At 40.9% G+C, this 19,382-nt stretch overlaps 1 protein-coding gene across 3 annotated transcripts in view; it reads right to left on the bottom strand.

Annotated features, from left to right (window-relative positions):
- METTL9 (methyltransferase like 9) overlaps positions 1-19,382 on the bottom strand; it is a 52,038-nt gene that overhangs the window by 22,811 nt on the left and 9,845 nt on the right. For all 3 annotated transcript variants that reach the window (XM_019430319.1, XM_019430318.2, XM_019430317.2), the window contains exons 2-3: positions 13,250-13,440; positions 8,021-8,230 (exon numbers count right to left, since the gene is read on the bottom strand). In XM_019430319.1, coding sequence (XP_019285864.1) covers positions 8,021-8,230; positions 13,250-13,440 — 401 coding nt within the window. The remainder of the gene's footprint in view (positions 1-8,020; positions 8,231-13,249; positions 13,441-19,382) is intronic.

Genomic DNA, 19,382 nt, shown 5'->3' with positions numbered 1-19,382 from the left:
TCTTCTAAATCAAAGTAAACGCAAGATCTTTCATTTATAATTTATATTTGCAATAATAAGATGGCCAGGCAAAGAAAAGCAGCAACTCTATTTCTGTAAATTTAGCATTTCACCCATTTCCAAATCTAAAAACATATACTTCCTTTATAAGAACAAAATATATGTTTAATAAGAATGAGTTACAAGGCGCTAAAAATGGTTATACAACTAGGGCATCAAATTCCTGAACATAAAATGAACCAAAAAAAATCCGACTTTTACTTCATTGCAATGTAATCATAAAATACATCACATATTCATGGTTTATATTCCTGGAGTCCCCTCTATTTTTAAGAATGGCTGGGGGTATTCTTATGGCTGGGTATCTTCTTAAAAAGGTAATTTCCACTTACAACCTATGGCCTTTGAGCACACATCTCTGTTTCCAGGAGACAGGTATTATTCATACTCTAGAATTTCCTATCTGAATAACTATATAGAAACGACGAAGCATGGGGCATCCTATTAAAAGCGTAAATGAAGAGCACAGTTAACACACTACTCTCAGCCCTCCCTCTCTCTCTCCTACCATCCCTCTCTCAGAACATTTCTAAGTCCTTTACAATGTTTTATCCACAGGAAGAGTTCTCTTATCAAGAGTCTTTGTCAGCCACACCATTAAGGCAATTCTGTAAATTACTCACTCCTGCTTGGTTGTAACAATCAGAATGTGGCAGATGGGGCATGTTATGATAGAGGCAGGGAAGAAAAGGGAGCAGGAAAAAGGATCTTTGGTAAACAAGTCTTTGATAATGCTGAGTAGATACAGTAGAGTTAACTTAGAAAATTCTGAAAGTATAATGAGGGCTGTTTTAAAAAACTCATTAGCATAGTGATATTTGAGAGCATTTTCAAATAGAATAAAGGAGCACAAACCACTCAGCTGCATCTTGTTTTCAGTCTAGGTTTTTTGTAATAACTAAACCCTCCTCCAAAACAATGCTCTAACCAACTTCAAGGGACTAGTCAGAATCCTTTGTTGCTTGAAATAAGTAGGGCATTAGGGCTCCAAAATCACTTTATTGTGCAATGATTATTTTAGAAACTGGATTTAGTTCATTCAAACTATAAAGGTCCTACTTTGGGGATAAAAATCCTATCAATTCCAGGGCGCCTGGGTGGTTCAGTCAGTTGAGCACTGGGCTTCGGCTCAGGTCATGATCTCACGGTTTGTGGTTTCAAGCCCTGCATCGGGCTCTGGGCTGACAGCTCAGAGCCTGGAACCTGCTACAGATTCTGTGTCTCCCTCTTTGCCCCTCCCCAGCTTGCACTCTGTCTGTCTGTCTGTCTCTCTCTCTCAAAAATAAATAAACATTAAAAAAAAATTTTTAAATACTATCAATTCTCATTTTAAAAACCAAAATGAACAATTGAAAAGGACTATTTTAGATATTAATGCCTCAGTCAAACAGCCTATTTAAATTCATAAATTGTAAAAAACAAACAAACAAAAAAACCAAATGATACACTTGATTTAAAAAAACAAAACAACAAAAAAAGTCTTAGGCCCATCTATAAGGAAGCAGAAGCCAAACTTTTATCAACATGTTTTAATATAGAATAATCTCACCAAATCCATCTCTGAATTACTTGCAGATTTTGAAAGAAAAACATGCTCCAATAAAAAATTATGGCTTTAATAAGGGACAGTTACAGCTACACATTTAGAAGCCCTTCTTCATCTTTGTATGGTGACTTTTCACTTGTAAACTCAGTTCCACCGATGAAGACAAATGTACTGGCCCCAATCGAACTGTGTATTATTAGCCCAGGAATCGAGACCCATGGTTAAGATTTCCTCCATTTATGAGAACAATGGAAGAAGTCACTTGTCCAAATCACACTGTAAGTTACTGGCAGAGAAAAAATTGCAACTTGGAAACTCCTAATGGGCTATTCAGGCCAAGCAACCCACTCTCCCCAGCTAAGGGGAGAAAGAGCCTGACAACCGTCCGTGAATTGATGCTTTCCGGGTGGTGGGTTGTGAGTGAAGAGCAGTCTGCACTTCAGTCTCCAACATCTTTTCATTAAAAAAAGAAAATAAAGGGGCACCTGGTCTCCCTCTCTCTCTGCCCCTCCCCTACTTGTGCTCCGTGTCTCTCTCAATCTCTCCCCACCTTCTCAAAAATAAACATTAAAAAATTTTTTTTAAGAAAATAAAGGATGTTGGGGTGCCTGGGTGGCTCAGTCAGTTAAGCGTCCGACTTCGGCTCAGGTCACGATCTCGCACTACGTGGGTTCGAGCCCCGCGTCGGGCTCTGTGCTGACAGCTCAGAGCCTGGAGCCTGTTTCAGATTCTGTGTCTCCCTCTCTCTCTGACCCTCCCCCGTTCATGCTTTGTCTCTCCCTGTCTCAAAAATAAATAAACGTTAAAAAAAAAAAAAAATAAAGGATGTTAACATGAGAAATAGAAAATTTTTTAATTTTATGTTTTTGTTTTTTTTTTTATTTTTTATTTTTTTTAAATTTTTTTTTTAACGTTTTTTATTTATTTTTGGGACAGAGAGAGACAGAGCATGAACGGGGGAGGGGCAGAGAGAGAGGGAGACACAGAATCGGAAACAGGCTCCAGGCTCCGAGCCATCAGCCCAGAGCCTGACACGGGGCTCGAACTCACGGACCGCGAGATCGTGACCTGGCTGAAGTCGGACGCTTAACCGACTGCGCCACCCAGGCGCCCCAATTTTATGTTTATTTTTGAGAGATGGAGAGACAGACAGAGTACGAACAGGGGAAGGGCAGAGAGAGAGAGAGAGAGAGAGAGAGAGACAGACAGACAGACAGACAGACAGTACTTGAAGCAGGCTCTAGGTTCCGAGCTGCCAACACAGACCCCAACATGGTGCTTGAACTCACGAATCATGAGATCACGACCTGCGCTGAAGTCAGATACTTAACCAACTGAGCCACCCAGGCACCCAGAGAAATAGAATTCTTAAACTATAATAATTTCTTTTCAAGAAAGATCCCAAACCTACAGATAATGGATTCAAGTCAAGCAGCTTTCAAACTTACATTGAGAATCTCTGTTCTCTGGTGTTAACATGTACATACGATTCCTTTTTGTTTTGTTTTTTTAATTTTTTTTTTTAAACGTTTATTTATTTTTGAGACAGAGACAGAGCATGAACAGGGGAGGGTCAGAGAGACAGAGAGACACAGAATCTGAAACAGGCTCCAGGCTCTGAGCCGAAGTCGGCCACTTAACCGACTGAGCCACCCAGGTGCCCCGATAAGATTCCTTTTTGATTACGCATGTGTGAAAGGTCTATGCAGATTTACTTCTAAACCCACACCCTTTACAGCTCAGCATCTTCCCACACCCTTATTTCCTCTACCATCTAACTACCATTCAGACCAACTAATTTTAACACTAACTTTTGGTGAAGCAGACTGAGGAAGGAAAACATGCTGCCAAAATTTTTTCCTGCCACAGAATCTTTTTAAAAAAATTATTGTCCCCTGAATTGTGGAATTGTTCATTAGTACACCTAATCAAAAATTAACTGTATAATCCTTTCCTGTGCCTGTGGCTTTTCCAAAACAGTATTTCTAACCCTGGAATTATTATTTTCAAGAAAACAAGTTAAGTAATAGTTTATCTTCCGGGAGGATTTAAAACATATTTTCCTTACAGAAGTGACAAAGCAATCGGCATGTTGGTAAATCCTAAATAAAAAGCAAAACACCAACAGTACAAAAAAATTGCTGTTTTGTTTTAGAAATCAAAGCCAGATCCTTAAATTTTACAACTGGATTTTTTGGCATAAATAAGGATACCTTGGCAACACAGAAAAAGAACTCAACCATTTTCTGTGTGTTTTTCATGAACTCAGATATTGAAGAGAAACAAAAAATAGTTAGCTCCCAAGCCAAGAAAACGATGTATTAAGCTAAAAGTCTGCCCTGCCAGCAGGTTGGACAAACCCCAACCTAAGATATTACTTCCTCATTAAAATCTCAGATTGTGCCATCAGAATGCCTAAAATGAACAAATCAGGAGACTGTAGATGCTGGAGAGGATATGGAGAAACAGGAACCCTCTGCACTGTTGGTGGGAATGCAAACTGGTGCAGCCACTCTGGAAAACAGTGTGGAGGTTCCTCAAAAAAACTAGCTACCCTATGACCCAGCAATAGCACTGCTAGGAATTTACCCAAGGGATACAGGAGTGCTGATACACAGGGGCACTTGTTCCCCAATGTTCATGGCAGCACTTTCAACAATAGCCAAATTATGGAAAGAGCCTAAATGTTCATCAACTGATGAGTGGATAAAGAAATTGTGGTTTATATACACAATGGAAGACTACATGGCAATGGGAAAGAATGAAATATGGCCTTTTGTAGGAACATGGATGAACTGGAGAGTGTTATGCTAAGTGAAATGAGTCATACAGAGAGACAGATACCATATGTTTTCACTCTTATGTGGATCCTGAGAAACTTAACAGAAGACCATGGGGGAGGGGAAGGGGAAAAAAAGTTACAGAGAGTGAAGGAGCCCAACCATAAGAGACTCTCAAAAACTGAGAATAAACTGAGGGTTGATGGGGGGTGGGAGGGAGGGGAAAGTGGGTGATGGGTATTGAGGAGGGCACCTGTTGGGATGAGCACTGGGTGTTGTATGGAAACCAATTTGACAATAAATTTCATATTAAAAAAAATCTCAGACTGTGCTGAAAAACACCATTTTTGTGAGTATGTTCTTATTTAATACTAATAATATTGTGGACAGAATATCAACCAGTATGAATTCCCTATTTAGGTCAAACTGCAGATTTTGGCATATGTGCTACGTATTAGGGGAAAAAAATTAAGTATTTTTCATAGGGTAGTAAGTTTACTAGTAGGTTACAAAGCATGTAAACTCTAGATACAATGAATTATTAATTCAGATATCTAAATTTCACTGATAATTCCATTTAGGCATTTAGTCTTAAGAAGGGCTTCAATGGCAGGCAAGCAAGCAAGGGAAGGAGTAGGGGTGAATAGGAGGGGAATGAAAACATTTCAAACACCTTCCTCCCCATATCTACTTTTGAACACATTTTTTTTACATGGGAGGAGAGTGTCAGATTAGGACTTTGGCATGAAGTTTTCAAATAATGAGTTAATTTCTTTTAAGTTTATTTATTTCTTTTGAGAGAGAGAGAGAGAGACAGAGAGACAGAGAGACAGAGAGACAGAGAGAAAGGGAGGGAGAGAATCCCAAGCAGGCTCTGCACTATCATCACAGAGCCCAATGTGGGACTCCATCCCACAAACCAGGAGATCATGACCTGCACTGAAACCAAGAGTCAGATGCTTAACCAACTGACCCACCCAAAAATACTGAAGTATTTCTTTAATTAGAAATTAATTCATGGGGCACCTGGGTGGCTCAATCGGTTGAGTGTCCGACTCTTGGTTTCGGTGGAGGTCATCATCTCCTAGTTTGTGGGATCAAGTCCCACGTTGGACTCTGTGCTAGGCATGGAGCCTGCTTAAGATTCTCTCAGAAAGAAGGAAAAGAAGAGAAGAGAAGAGAAGAGAAGAGAAGAGAAGAGAAGAGAAGAGAGAAGAGAGAAGAGAGAAGAGAGAAGAGAGAAGGGAAGGGAAGGGAAGGGAAGGGAAGGGAAGGGAAGGGAGAAGAGAAAAAAGGAGAAAAAAGGAGAAAAGAGGAGAGAAAAAAGAAAAAAGAGAATTCAGTTATCACTACACAGGCCCTCCAGGATCTAATCTGAGACAGACTGCTAGTGCTAAAGGGGATCTTACAAATCACACAGTTGAGCCTCACACAGACAGAAGTCTCCTATGATAGCATCCCTAATAGCTATTTAAACACTGAGAGGGGCAAGGACTTGAATACTTGAGCTGTTAGGAAGGTGTGTGTCCCTTAACTCTACCTCAACTTCTGAAACCTAGCTGTGCATGATTATACCAGAAACTATGCTTACTCCTCTCTTTCCATATAAAACTCCATTACATTTGATCGTAATCTTCCCTTCCACCCCCTTCCTACTTGGTGTTCTCTTCTCCACGCTTAAAATTTCCATGTTTTGCCAATGTTCAATCAAGTCGTGCTCCAAGAGCTACTCTAATGCTGTCTGTAGAAGCAGAAACTTAGGTGGATACAAAAGTGAGTTCATAATTCCTTTTTCCTTCTTCCTAAGGCTAAGCCTGGCTTCCAAAATATCAGAGGAGGCAGGCCCATTCTGTACCCAGCACCTTCTTCTCCTATTCAATAGAATCCATACTGAATAAAAAACAGCCCTCTTTCTAAGTCTCTCGAGCAGAAGATGGTCTTAAAACCAAGATTTGACAGTTCATACCCATTAGGATGGCTATTACCAAAAAAATAAGTAAATAACAAGTACTCGCGAAGATGCAGAGAAACTGTAGCCCTTGTATACTGCTGCCAGGATGTAAAACGGGGCAGCTGCTGTGGACAATGGTATGACAATTCCTAAAAAAATTAAACAGGATCCTACATTATAATCCAGCAATTCCACTTCTGAGTATATACCCAGAAGCAAAAGCAATGACTCAAACAGTTATTTGTACACTCGTGTTCACAATAGCATTGTTCACAATAGCTAAAAGATGAGGGCAACCCAAGTGTCCACTGACGAATGAATGAGCCAAGTGTGGTACATCCATACAATGGAATATTATTCAGCCTTCTAAAGGAAGGTGATTTTGATACATGCCACAAGGATAAACCCTGAAGACATGTTTAGTGAAATAAGCCATTCACGAGAAGACAATTAATGCATAATTCCTCCTATTTCATGTTCCTAGAAGGGTCAAATTCCTAGAGACATGAAGTAGGATGATGGTTGCCAGGGGCCAGGGTGGTAGGGGGGAGGAGTGGAAAATTAGTGTTTAATTACAGAGTTTCAGTGGGGACAACAGAAAGATTCTAGAGAAGGACAGTGGTGATGGTTACACAATGTAGATGTATTTAGTATCACTAACTGTCTTCTTAAAAATGATTAAAAGGGTTAATTCTGTGTTATGTAGTTGACCACAATAATTTTTTTAATTTAAAAAAAAAAACAAAAACCAAAAAACAAACTTTAAGAATGTCAGATTCCAGGGGCGCCTGGGTGGATCAGTCAGTTAAGCATCCGACTTCGGCTCAGGTCATGATCTCACAGTTTGTGGGTTTGAGCCCTGCGTCAGGCTCTGTGCTGACAGCTCAGAGCCTGAAACCTGCTCCAGATTCTGTGTCTCCCTCTCTCTCTGCCCCTCCCCCACTCATGCTCTCTCTCTCAAAAATAAATAAACATTAAAAAAAAGAAGAAGAATGCCAGATTCCAGGGGTGTCTGGGTGGTTCAGTCAGTAGTCTCCCGACTCCTGATTTCAGCTCAGGTCATGATGTCACCGTTGTCAGATTGAGCCTGGCTACTCACTGGGCATGGAGCCTGCTTAGGATTTTCTCTCCCTGTTTCTCAGGTGCTCACACTCTGTCTCTCAAACAAAACAAACAAACAAACAAACAAACAAAAGCCAGATTCCAAACAGGAAAAGTGTCTACACCTTTTTTTTTTTTTTTTTTTGAGCAAGTAAGAGGGGGAGGGGCAGAACGAGAGGGAGAGAGATGAACTCAGGCAGGCTCCACACCCAGCACAGAGCCTGATGTGAGGCCTAATCTCACCATTGTGAGACCATGACCTGAGCTGAAATCAAGAGACAGTGGCTCAACCAACCGAGCCCACCCAGGTGCCCCAAAAAAGTCTCTACATCTGATTCCTCTTTTCCAAGTTATTCCTCACCTACCCTTCTTCCACAGTGCCAACTCCTCTAGTCCAGAAACACACTGATGAGGAAAGATGATTTCTCTCTAAATTTCTACTTAACTGTAATATGGAAAGTTTTTAAAAAATTCTAATCATGGAAAATTGTTTCTGATTCACATCCTTTAAATAATATACTCTCAAGAAGAAATACATCCGAAACCAAGAAATATACCCCAAACCATGTCTAAAAATTATACCTGTATTTCTTCTTCTGAAGCTGCCATATCATAGTTTCAGACAGCTCAGTGGCATAAATCTCTTCAAAATGAGGGCTCATGATTTTTGTGACTTCTCCATCTCCAGCACCTAAATCAAGAAGTCTATGGGTTTTCCAGTCTGGATTAATTTTTAGCAGTCTCTGAAACTGATCTGGTGAAAACACAAACATTGAGCCTCTTCCTAGCAACCTGGAAGAAAAAAAAGACAAAAATAGAAGAGTCTATGCAAATTAAGCACCCCCACATACATTCAGAGTGACTGCAGTAACTCAGCACCAATAGCCTCCTGAACTTACAAAATATTTATCTTATGTGATTATACGGTTAAATTATATACTACTTTTTATATGATTTACAGGATTAAAAGCAAAGTTAGTAAAATAAGAAAATACCTCCAGATACCATTTGGCGCTGAGTTTACAGATAACACCCCATAAAGAGTCGGCAAAGGAGAGGAGTAAAAGGTAGAAAGGAAACAGGATGAGACAGGAAGGGAAGGAAAGAAGAATGAGTAAGAGATTAAAAGGTTAATGTGAAGAATTTATGTCAAACTAGGAAGGAGAGAAGGAGATAGAGTAACAGAAAACGTATTTATCAGTTAAAAAAGATGACAGCCCAACAGAATCCGATTACAGCACTAGCCAATAATACTAAGCAGAAAAATCAAATAGGAAAAAAAAGCTGTTATTAAACTAAACAATGCGTGAGAAAAAAAATAACTTCATTATCATAGATTTTTAAGGGACACTAGAGAAAAAAATGGTCCCTGCAATATCAGTTAATTTAGACCAAAAAAGTAGATTCATACTTCCATCAGTTTATATATTACATCATCATCTGGGTCTTATTATTTCTAAAGATCCTGAAAAACATTCAAAACCACAGTAACGCCTTTAAAACAAAAAAGCTTGAGAGGAGTTAAATGGAGATCAGAGAGAACTCTCTGAACAGACAGAGGCTGTGGCTCAAACCAAGTCTCAAGGAAGCATCACGGTGGGGAACAGAATGCACCCCCTGCTCAGCCTCGGTTTTCTAGCTCTCAAATCCTACTCTCTCCAGGGCAGGGATTCTCCAGGTCCCTTTCCTGAAATGAAGCGGAGCTCAGAGATGGCGCAGAACCATAAATAGCGAGCCGCTGCAGAAAGAAGGCGGAAAGCCTGGGAGAAGCGGCCACTTCTGGGCCTTCCCCCCTCAGCAGCTCCTGGGGCACTTCCTTCAGACCCTGGAACACAGTTTGAAAGGCACCGCTCTGGGGGCACCTGGGTGGCTCAGTTGGTTAAGCGTCCGACTTCAGCTCAGGTCATGATTTCATGGTTCATGAATTCAAACCCCATAGCGGGCTCTCTGACGTCAACACAGAGCCACTTCAGATCCCCTGTCCTCCTCTCTGTCTGGCCCTCCCTCACCTGCGCTATCTCTTTCTCTCTCAAAAATAAATAAACATTAAAAAAAAATTTTTTTTAATGAAAAGCACCAGTCTGGGAAATGGCAGGGAAATCTGGTTTGTACTGCTACTTTCTGGAAATAAGCATATGGTACAGTATGTCACACAGTGACTGGAAAGATGTGTGCAACCTGGTGCTCCTGGCAAGACCAGTTTTAGGAAAGAATTAAAATTGCAGAGTTCATATAACAGGCTCCCTCTCTCTCCACTTTTCCCATTAAGGCCTTAGGAGAGTTTAAGCAGATCTAATAATGTCTTTACAGTAAACCTTCTGCCCCACAGAATGCTAAAAAACTAGGGAAGGTGGGGGGGCACAGACATCAGATTGCTAAACATGATGCTATCCCTCAAACTGCTTACTGAGAAAGTGTTACCTCCTCCAAGACCATTATTTTTTAATCTTCTGGTGGAAAAATAGGCTACAGAAAGCAAATATGAGAAAAGAGACTGAACTTACTGAAAGAGCTTTACAAAACTTCACACAGGAGCCACCGTCAGAGCAGGAAGAGGGTACAGGCAGCACGGTGTGGGGGATGCAGTGTTGGTGTTGACTTGCCATAGGATCAAAAGTTGCAAAACAGTTTTTTGGCTCAAACTTTCCCGGTTATAAAATACCATGCTTCTCCTAGCCACCTTCTTGGGATGTAAGGACTCCTGACATTATAATCATAAAACTCTAGAGCTAGAGGTCATCTGACTTGTCTACATTTAAAGGCATCAGAGACAGAAGCACTGTCTATCCCCAAAGATCATGAGCAACAGAGGCTCCAAAAAAAGATTAAAAGTGTAAAAAATAAAAATAAATAAAAATTTTTTAAAAAATCACCAAGCCCAGTGTTTCTCAACCAGGACCAACTCCACCCTCTAGGGGGCACTGCGAGTAGGTGGGAGAGTCTGGGGTCATCCCCATGACCCGGGAGTGCCGCTGGTTAGTGAACCAGGCCAGAAACGCTAGACTTCCAGATAGAAGTGGGTCAGTCCCACACGATAAAGAATTATCCCACTGAAAATACCAAGACACTGACCTCGCTCAATACAAGGTTTCCAGCAAACATCAGGTATGGCTCTCTAATTTGTCTTTAATTTCTAAAGGTAGTGATGTCCATGGGCGGTGGGGGGTTTGTGTTTATTAACCATCCTAGGTTCTCTGGCCACAATCTAAGTTCTCTCTAGATTTAGAATCTATAGAGGAGGTGTGTCTCCTTACAGGTATCTTCCTTATAATATAGACTCTGAAAACAGCTATCAGGTCTCTCCTTATTTAGCCTTTCCCTTTCTAACATAAAGGAGGTCTGGTAAGTATCTTCTTAGTCCAACAAGGCACCACAGTGCAGGGTGCCTCAGAGATACCACAGGTCCAGTTCCAGACCACCACGATAAAGCAAGTATCACAAGCAGGCCAAATGAATTTTTTGGTTTCCCAGTGCACATAAATGTTGTTTACATTACACCATGGCCTATAAAGTATGCAACAGCATTATATCTAAAAAAACAATGTACATACCTTAGTTAAAATATACTTTATTGTGAAAAAACAGCTAACCATCAAGTGAGTTTTCAGCGAGTCGTAACCACTAATCAGAGATCACCAGAATACAGTAATGAAAAAGTTTGAATACTGGGAGAATTACCAAAATATGACACACAGATCCAAAGTGAGCAAATGCTACTGGAAAAAATGGCACTGATAGACGTGCATGACACAGGGTTACCACAAAGTTCCAATTAAAAAAAAAAAAAAGGCAATTATCTGTGAAGTGCAATGAGGGATGCCTGTAGTTATTTAAGACACAGCAATTCATGGTAATAATCTACCATGGATGGAAAGTACCAGCAGGCTCAAAACTAAGCTTTCCGGTGAGAATAAGACACAGGACATGTTTTGAGAGAGTGGGAGGTGAGAGTTAAACAAAACCAAACAAAAAACAGAAGAGCTGCAGATAAGGGAATCCAAAGGAATTTATTAATTGCATTGCCTCTCTTTGACCAAACCGTGAAATTCCAAATCAAGGAATTTTAACCAGGGTCCCATGGGGCAGAGGTTGGGGGTAGGGGTGGGGGATGAAGGGGGGAGGTGGTTCAGAGTTTGAAATCTCCCAAAACTGAATGTGAAATTTTGAATGAAAATACTATTTGAAGAGAAGATCCCTACCTTTCATCATTTTCAAAAGGTAAAGGACCTCATAAAGGATAAGAATCACTGCTACAATGACTTGCCTGCTTTCCAAAATAAATAAAATGGTACAGAACAGAAATTCAGTGTAGTCAATTTTAGAAACAAAACGTCAGACCGAGTTGTATAAACTCAACTACCACGACAAAAATAACAACGGCCTGCTGAAGCAAACCTAAGGCAGTTTCATATAAACAATGAAGAAAATCAAGAAAGAAATCTTGAGAAATGGCTCATGGTGCCTAAAAACATATTTAAGGACCAGATGATAGACCAGGGATCCAGACAGTCAGGAGAAGCTGGCTTGAAATCTCAAGGGGGGAAAAAAAAGTGGGCCCAACCAGTGGCTTTAAGCAGTCCAATAAGGCTTTGTAAACACTAAACTCTACTGATTTTCTCCTTGGCATTCTAGATTCTTGGGCCTTGGGGATTTTTGAAAATTTGGCCAAGAAAAGACTGAAAAAAATCTGTACTCCTAAAGCTTTCTCCATGGATTTACATGAGAGAACCACACTAGAGATGGGCATTCCACAGCAAGTTTACAAAATTCTGGTGCGCCTAGACATTATGTTAAGAACAGATGTTGGGCCTTCACTCGAAATAAGCCATCACACATTGCTGGGTTGATTAAATCCCCCCTCTCAAAAGAAAAAAAAAAAAAAACTTGTTCCTGGGAAGTGTGCTAAAGCAAAGATTTTACTCTTCACCACATGTTAAGGGCTTAGTTCTTGCTACTCTCTACAGTAGGGGACTAGCAGCATCATGGGCATCACTTGGGAGCTTATTAAAAATGCAGAATCCTTGGGGCACCTGGGTGGCTCAGTCAGTTAAGCGTCCAACTTCAGCTCAGGTCATGATCTCGCGGTCCAGGAGTTCAAGCCCCGCATCGGGCTCTGTGCTGACAGCTCAGAGCCTGGAGCCTGTTTCGGATTCTGTGTCTCCCTCTCTCTCTGACCCTCCCCCATTCATGCTCTGACTCTCTCTGTCTCAAAAATAAATAAATGTTAAAAAATTTTTTTTAAAAAATGCAGAATCCTAGGTCCCTGACCTACTGATTCACAATCTGCGTTTTCACCAGATCTCCGGGTTGTTTCTTGTGCACATCGAAGCTGGGAAGCACTGCTCCAAGTAACTCCCACCGTAGAAATACAGACTAATGAGGCTATTTATCAAGTTATGGTGAATCTACTTTCTTAAGTTTTTTTATGTTTATTTATTTTTGAGAGAGAGACAGAGACAGAACATGAGTGGGGTGGGGCAGAGAGAGGAGACACAGAATCCGAAGCAGGCTCCAGGTTCTGAGCTGTCAGCACAGAGTCCGATGCGGGGCTTGAACCACGAACAATTAGATCATGACCTCAGCCGAAGTCAGACGCTTAACCAACGGAGCCACCCAGATGCCTCAAGTTATGATGAATATAAAAGGCACAACTGCAGAAGGCTAAGACACTGGACCCACCCACTGCCAAGGATTCTGACTAGCACAAGTATTGTAGCTGAGGTGATCAATACCTTTAACAAAATAGCTTTTCTCTTTCATTTTCTTTTTTTAAACCTAAGGAGAAAGAAAAAATACACAAGACTCACTTACCCATTGATAGATGTTCTAGACATAAACAGGCTAAAAACAGATGACACAAAAGAGTGATATAATTGGATAAATAGCCAGCCAGATTTCTCAATACTGTTGTTTAAGAAGATCTGTGTTCCTTGATCAAGATAGCTCTGAACAAAGACAGCCTGGAGTGATTCGCATAATTTCTCTCTGTTGCACACGTACCACTAAAAAAAAGAAGAACAAGTGAAAACACACAACTTAAGTGTCATCTAAGAAGTCCAAAAACAGAAGCCAGAAGACTAAATCAAATCCAGTATTTCTAAATGGTATAATCTCATGGCACTGGGAGGATAATCATCATCTCTTACACTCAGATGACCTATAAAGTGTAAAATACTTCCACATACATAATTTCTCATCTAATTCTCATAATGTAGGGGGCGCAGGGGGAAGAGGTTTCTGAGTCATGCAGTTTAGTAGGTGACAGAGCCAGGCCACAGTCCTTGTATTCTGACTCCCCTCCCGATATTTCAGTCACTATATCCCCAGGACCCTGAGATCTAGGAAGGCTCAGTTGGCCTCTCCTTCACTGAAAATCAACATCAGAAGGCAGTAACTAGCATTATTAACCTTGTTTTTAGATAAGGAAACAGTCACATAACGCAATGGTTTAATTCAAAACCAGCAAACAAATCAATGGCAGAGTAAAGCAGCAGAAATTACCACTCCAGTGACCAGATAAAGCTGCCTTTCTTCTTGTAGGCTATATAGAGGCCTTTAGAATTATTGAGGTGCGCTTTACCAGGTCATAGAACATTCTCACAGACCGGGGGCAATATGTGCTTGAGAAGGATCAAGAAGTTACTTAAGGTCACATTGTAATCGATGAGAAGACAAGGTAATAACATGCTGAGAACGAGACTTCTGGGAACAGGCTCTAACATGAACGTACTTTTCAGAACAAAATTCAGGAGCTTCAACTGTGGATGAAATTTAACCTTCTATAATAAATGTTTTCCGTTTAGAGTTAGTGTACCAGGGAAGGGAGGGAAGTCAATCATAGGGTATGTCAGCTTTAGAGTGTGTTCCATGATCAAGTCCTGGCTCTGCCATTCGTGTGTAAGCTTGGACAAGTCACTTAATCTCTGGGCCTCTGTTCATTCATCTGTAGACTAGAGAGGTCACTGGTATCTATCTATCCTAGTAGGGTATTGAGAGGATTAAATAAGGTAATGCAGGCAAATCCTCAATGCAGTACCAGACACACAGAAGAATCCTATAATAGCAACGAGATTCCTCTAACATGGCCTGATAAATAAGAGTAAGCCCATTAATTACAATGATGAAACTGTAGGGTTGACCAGTTATTATTAATCCATTATCTGCTAAAAAAACAATCAATCTTTCCCAATAAAGAGAGCCTTCGTCAAAAGTAATTTGCTTCCGGGGCGCCTGGGTAGCTCAGTCGGTAAGCGTCCGACTTTGGCTCAGGTCATGATCTCACAGTTCGTGAGTTTGAGTCCCGCGTCAGGCTCTGTGCTGACAGCTCAGAGCCTGGAGCCTGCTTTGGATTCTGTGTCTCCCCCTCTCTCTGCTCCTCCCCCACTCACACTCTGTCTTTCTCTCACAAATAAATAAACATTTAAAACAATTAAAAAAAAAAAAAGTAATTTGCTTCCCCCTGACAAATATGACCATTTATCAACAGGCATCCTGTAACTGCTTACGCGATTGGTGGGCCAATTTTACAGTCATCCTAAGCTTGCTAAATGTTAAAACAAATCTTGGGTAACATTCCTGACACTAGCATTGAAAGGAACCAGTTACAATCCAATACAAGCAAGCAAACAGGCACATTAAAAATTTAAAGATTAACTAATCTTTTTTTTTACAAACCCTATATCCAAACTAGATACCAAATTTCCCATCTGTTGACTGATTTGTTAATTTACTTTTTTTTTTTGAGGTTTATTTATTTATCTTGAGAGAGAGCACGCGCATCTGCCCAAGCAGTGGAGGGGCAGAGAAAGAGGGAAAGAGAGAATCCCAAGCAGGCTCCTGCTCTGTCAGCACAAAGCCCAGCGCAGGGCTCCATCTCACGAACCTAACGGTGAGATCACGACCCAAGTCACAATCAAGAGTCAGATGCTCAATGACTGAGCCACCCAGGAGCCCCTGTGTTCATTTACCATTTAAACACTGTTACCAAAACTGCTTGGACTTGATAACTATTTTCACTTTTTCCACTCTACATGATAAGCTTCTTATATTTACTGCCTATACTTTCTTCCTTGGTCTGAAAATGTTCTTGCTTAATCATTAATTCTTAATATTCACTGTGCCTGAAGTTATGCCCCAGTATAAGTCATAAACCATTTTTTATTATACTCACAACCTCCTGGTACACATTCTGAACTCTGTGATACTGAGGCTACTCTGACTTTTATTTATTTTTTATTTTCTGAAATGACTAATAAAGATGAAAGCCATCACCTTAGTAATAGGCAATCAGGTACCTTCTATTAGTGCAGACAAGAAGTCATTCAAGTGAAACAGAGGAGCTAAGAATTCCTTGGCATCCACTTGTAAATGGACAACTAGAACAACAATGGACTCTGACTTCTAGAACGAAGTAAGACTTGGCATCATTAACTGCAAATATTGCTTTCAAGTGCCAAGAGGAAAACTCCAGTTCTTAACAGCATTTCTCTCAATTCACTGACACATGTGGTTGAACCTTTACAGCTATACAAGTGCTTCAGAAAAGAAACTGCTTACTGAACAGAATGTGCTATGGAATGAGAAGGAGTAAAGCCCTTCTCTTTAAAGACAAAGGTTGGAACATTACAAAAATTTGTATAAGAGGGGGGTGGAAAGCCTGGGTGGCTCAGTCGTCCAACTTTAGCTCAGGTCATGATCTCGCAGTTCATGAATTCAAGCCCTGCATCGGGCTCTGTGCTGACAGCTCAGAGCCTGGAGCCTGCTTCACATTCTGTGTCTCCCTCTCTCTGCCCCTCCCCTGCTCACACTCTGTGTGTGTGTGTGTGTGTGTGTGTGTGTGTGTGTGTGTGTGTGTGTGTGTGTGTGTGTTTGAGCGTGCATCTCTCTCTTAAAAATAAATATTAAAGAAAAAATTCTTAAGATAAAGGTTGGGGGTGCCTGGGGGGCCCAGGGGGTTGTGTGTCTGACTCTAGATTTCAGTGCAAGCCTGCTTAGGGTTCTCTCCCTCTCTCTCTGCCCCTCCCCAGCTCACGGGCACACGCATTCTCTCTCTCTCTCTCAAAATAAATTAATTAAAAATAAATAAATATAAAAGTTGAAACCCATGCTCCTCCTGACCATTTGCATGATACAAATGCCAACTCCACAGCATTATTCAGAATCATCAAAAAGTGGAAACAAACCCAAACGTCCATCAACTGATGGATAAACAAGATATGACTGATCTATACAACAGAATATGGATTATTCAACCATAAAAAGCAGTGAAGTCCTGATTCAGGTGACAACGTGGATGAACTGTGAAAACATTATGCTAAGGGAAAGAAGCCAGTCACAAGTGGCCACAAATGATATGTTCACTTACATAAAGTGTCCAGAATAGGCAGGTTCAGAGACAGAAAGTAGACCAGTTGCCAAGGGTTTGGGGGCAGGGGGCAGTGGGGAGTGTCTACCAATGGATACGCAGTTTCTTTCTGGAGTGATGAAAACGTTCTAAAACTAGAGAGTGATGGTGGTTGCACAACTGTGTAAATATATTGTACTAAAAAACATTGAACTATACACTTAAAAAGGATGAATTTTATGGTATGTGAACTATACATATCTCAATAAAGGTTATTTTTAACATATATTTACATATCTAAATGTGGATAGCACTGTAATTAAAAGTGGTTTGAAAATTTAAGTGGCCAAACAAGCCTCTCTAAAAACTGAAAATTTTAAATGCAAATCTGATCACATCACGACCGTGCTACACAGAAGTCTGAAGCTAATATCCAAAATGTTCAATATGGCTTACCAGGTCCTACACGATTTGTCCAGTCTGCGTCCACAGTCACCTCGTGACACTGCCTGCCCACCCATAACACCTGGCCATTCACTATGTCATAACACTGCACCCCTCTCTTTTTCTGGAAGGCTCCTTTCCTCTGGATATCTCACATGGTGTTTGCTCCATCCCCTACATTTCCATCACCCCAAACCACTCTCTCTTTACCTGGTCAATTCGACCTAATACTAAAATATTTCTTCAAGTATGTTTGCCTTGAATTTGCAGACTAGGCTGGGTTCCCCCCATCCAAATACCTCTCTCCTACATCTCATATGTCTCCTTGGTAACATTTATGAACACTGAACTAATAACTGTACATAATTATATGTTCAGTGTATATCTTCCCAGAGAGAAAGAGATTTCATAAAGTGAGGGACAATGACGGACTTCAGTGCCTAATACGGATACAGTGAACAATAAATGTTTGTCAAATGAACTACTGTTAAAATCACAGGCAGCCTTGGGGCATCTGGGTGGCTCAGTTAGTTGAGTTGCCGACTCTTGATTTTGGTTCAGGTCATGATTCCAGGGTCTTGGGATCGATCCCCACATCAGGCTCCAGGCTGAGTGTTGAGCATGGAGCCTGTTTAGGATTCTCTCTTTCTATCCCCTCTGCCCCTCCCATGCTCGCTCTCTCTCTCTCAAAAAAAAAAAAAAAAAAAAAAAAAAAAAAAATTAATGTTTAAAAAATAAAAATAAATAAAGTCACAGGCAGCCTAACATAGAATTTGGAGTTTCTAACAAAATCCTGGAGGGAATGAATATAAGGATAACCACAGAGATAGCTGTCACTGGGTTTCTGTCAATTTCTGAAACTCCAAGGTTTTTGAAAGGTCTTACTTTTCTTTTTTATTTTATTATTATACTTTATTTATTTATTTATTTATAGTAAACTCTATATCCAACGTGGGGCTCGAACTCATGATCCCGAGATCAAGAGTCATATGCTCCCCTGACTGAGCCAGCCAGGCACCCCTGAAAGGTCTTGCTTAAACTCACTTCTGCAAACAGTGGTCAAACCTACCCACTCACCACAAAATTGCAACACCACAAGCAAGCAAGGAAGGATGACACTGACTAAAACACCTACTTTGTTTCAGGCCCTTGGCCAAGTACATTCACATTTCATTTACCACCCCACAACTTCTGGACAAATGGGAAGCCTGGGGTTTCTGAGCACTTCCAGCTGATTGAGGTTCCTATTCTAGGTGCATGTTGTTTTATAAAGGTTTCTTTCAAAGAAGTTTCTTCTCGGTCTACCCAGTGTGTCTGAGATTTATTTTCAGAAAAGAAAGCAGGACCATTCTGTCCAACTAAACTGGACGGGGGTGTGTTTAGAGAAAAGATAATCTGATCTAGATAGCAACTAAATTACAGGGTTTCTCAACCTCAGCATTACTGACATTTGGGGCCAGATAATCATAATTTGTTATGAGATGTGTCTGATGTATTAGAAGATGTTTAGCAGCATCCCAAGCCTCTACCCATCAGATGCCAGGAGCGCTCCCCACTCCCCTCCCATCAGGACCACCCAAAATGTCCCAGACATTGCCAAATGCCCCCTGGGGGACAAAATCACCACTGCTTGAGAACCCCTAAATGGGCCTACCCAGAAAATTTCATTAGTGTTTCCTAATTATCCCAGCTTAACAGTGGTCTAGGGAAAAACTAAAGATGGACTTACACTCCAGAGGAGAGAAAAAAAAATCAGAAACCAAGGGAATCAAATAATGGGATTACGATCTTGGCCAAGAACTTCAAGCCTTAAATAAGCAGTCCCCTTGCCCTTAAGATGAGATGCTGATAGAAAAATCAATGCAGGAGCCCCTGCCACCCCACTGGAGTTCCTCTCTCCAGACAACCCAGCTTAAATGAAAAGCTGTAATGAGCTCACAGCACTGGGTGGCCTATCTGCAGGCTCCCATGCACTTTCAAGCAGGTGAGTTCTTTGAATGTGTGCTCCTCAAAGACTACAGAGACCAAGGTGCGCAGGCAAGAACAAAGCATCATGCTCATTAAACGTTCGCATTGGAAGGACTGTGTGCCAAGCCCACTGTGGGCTGGCCTCCTCAGCTGGAGACCAGTGCCGGGAAAAACGTCATTTTAGCATCT

This window comes from Panthera pardus, unplaced genomic scaffold (genome assembly GCF_024362965.1).
Source record: "Panthera pardus isolate Hobbes unplaced genomic scaffold, ASM2436296v1 HiC_scaffold_5, whole genome shotgun sequence".
NCBI classification, from domain to species: Eukaryota; Metazoa; Chordata; class Mammalia; order Carnivora; family Felidae; genus Panthera; species Panthera pardus.
The sequence above is the reverse complement of the archived record's forward strand: the minus strand, read 5'-3'. Positions and strand labels throughout refer to the sequence as shown.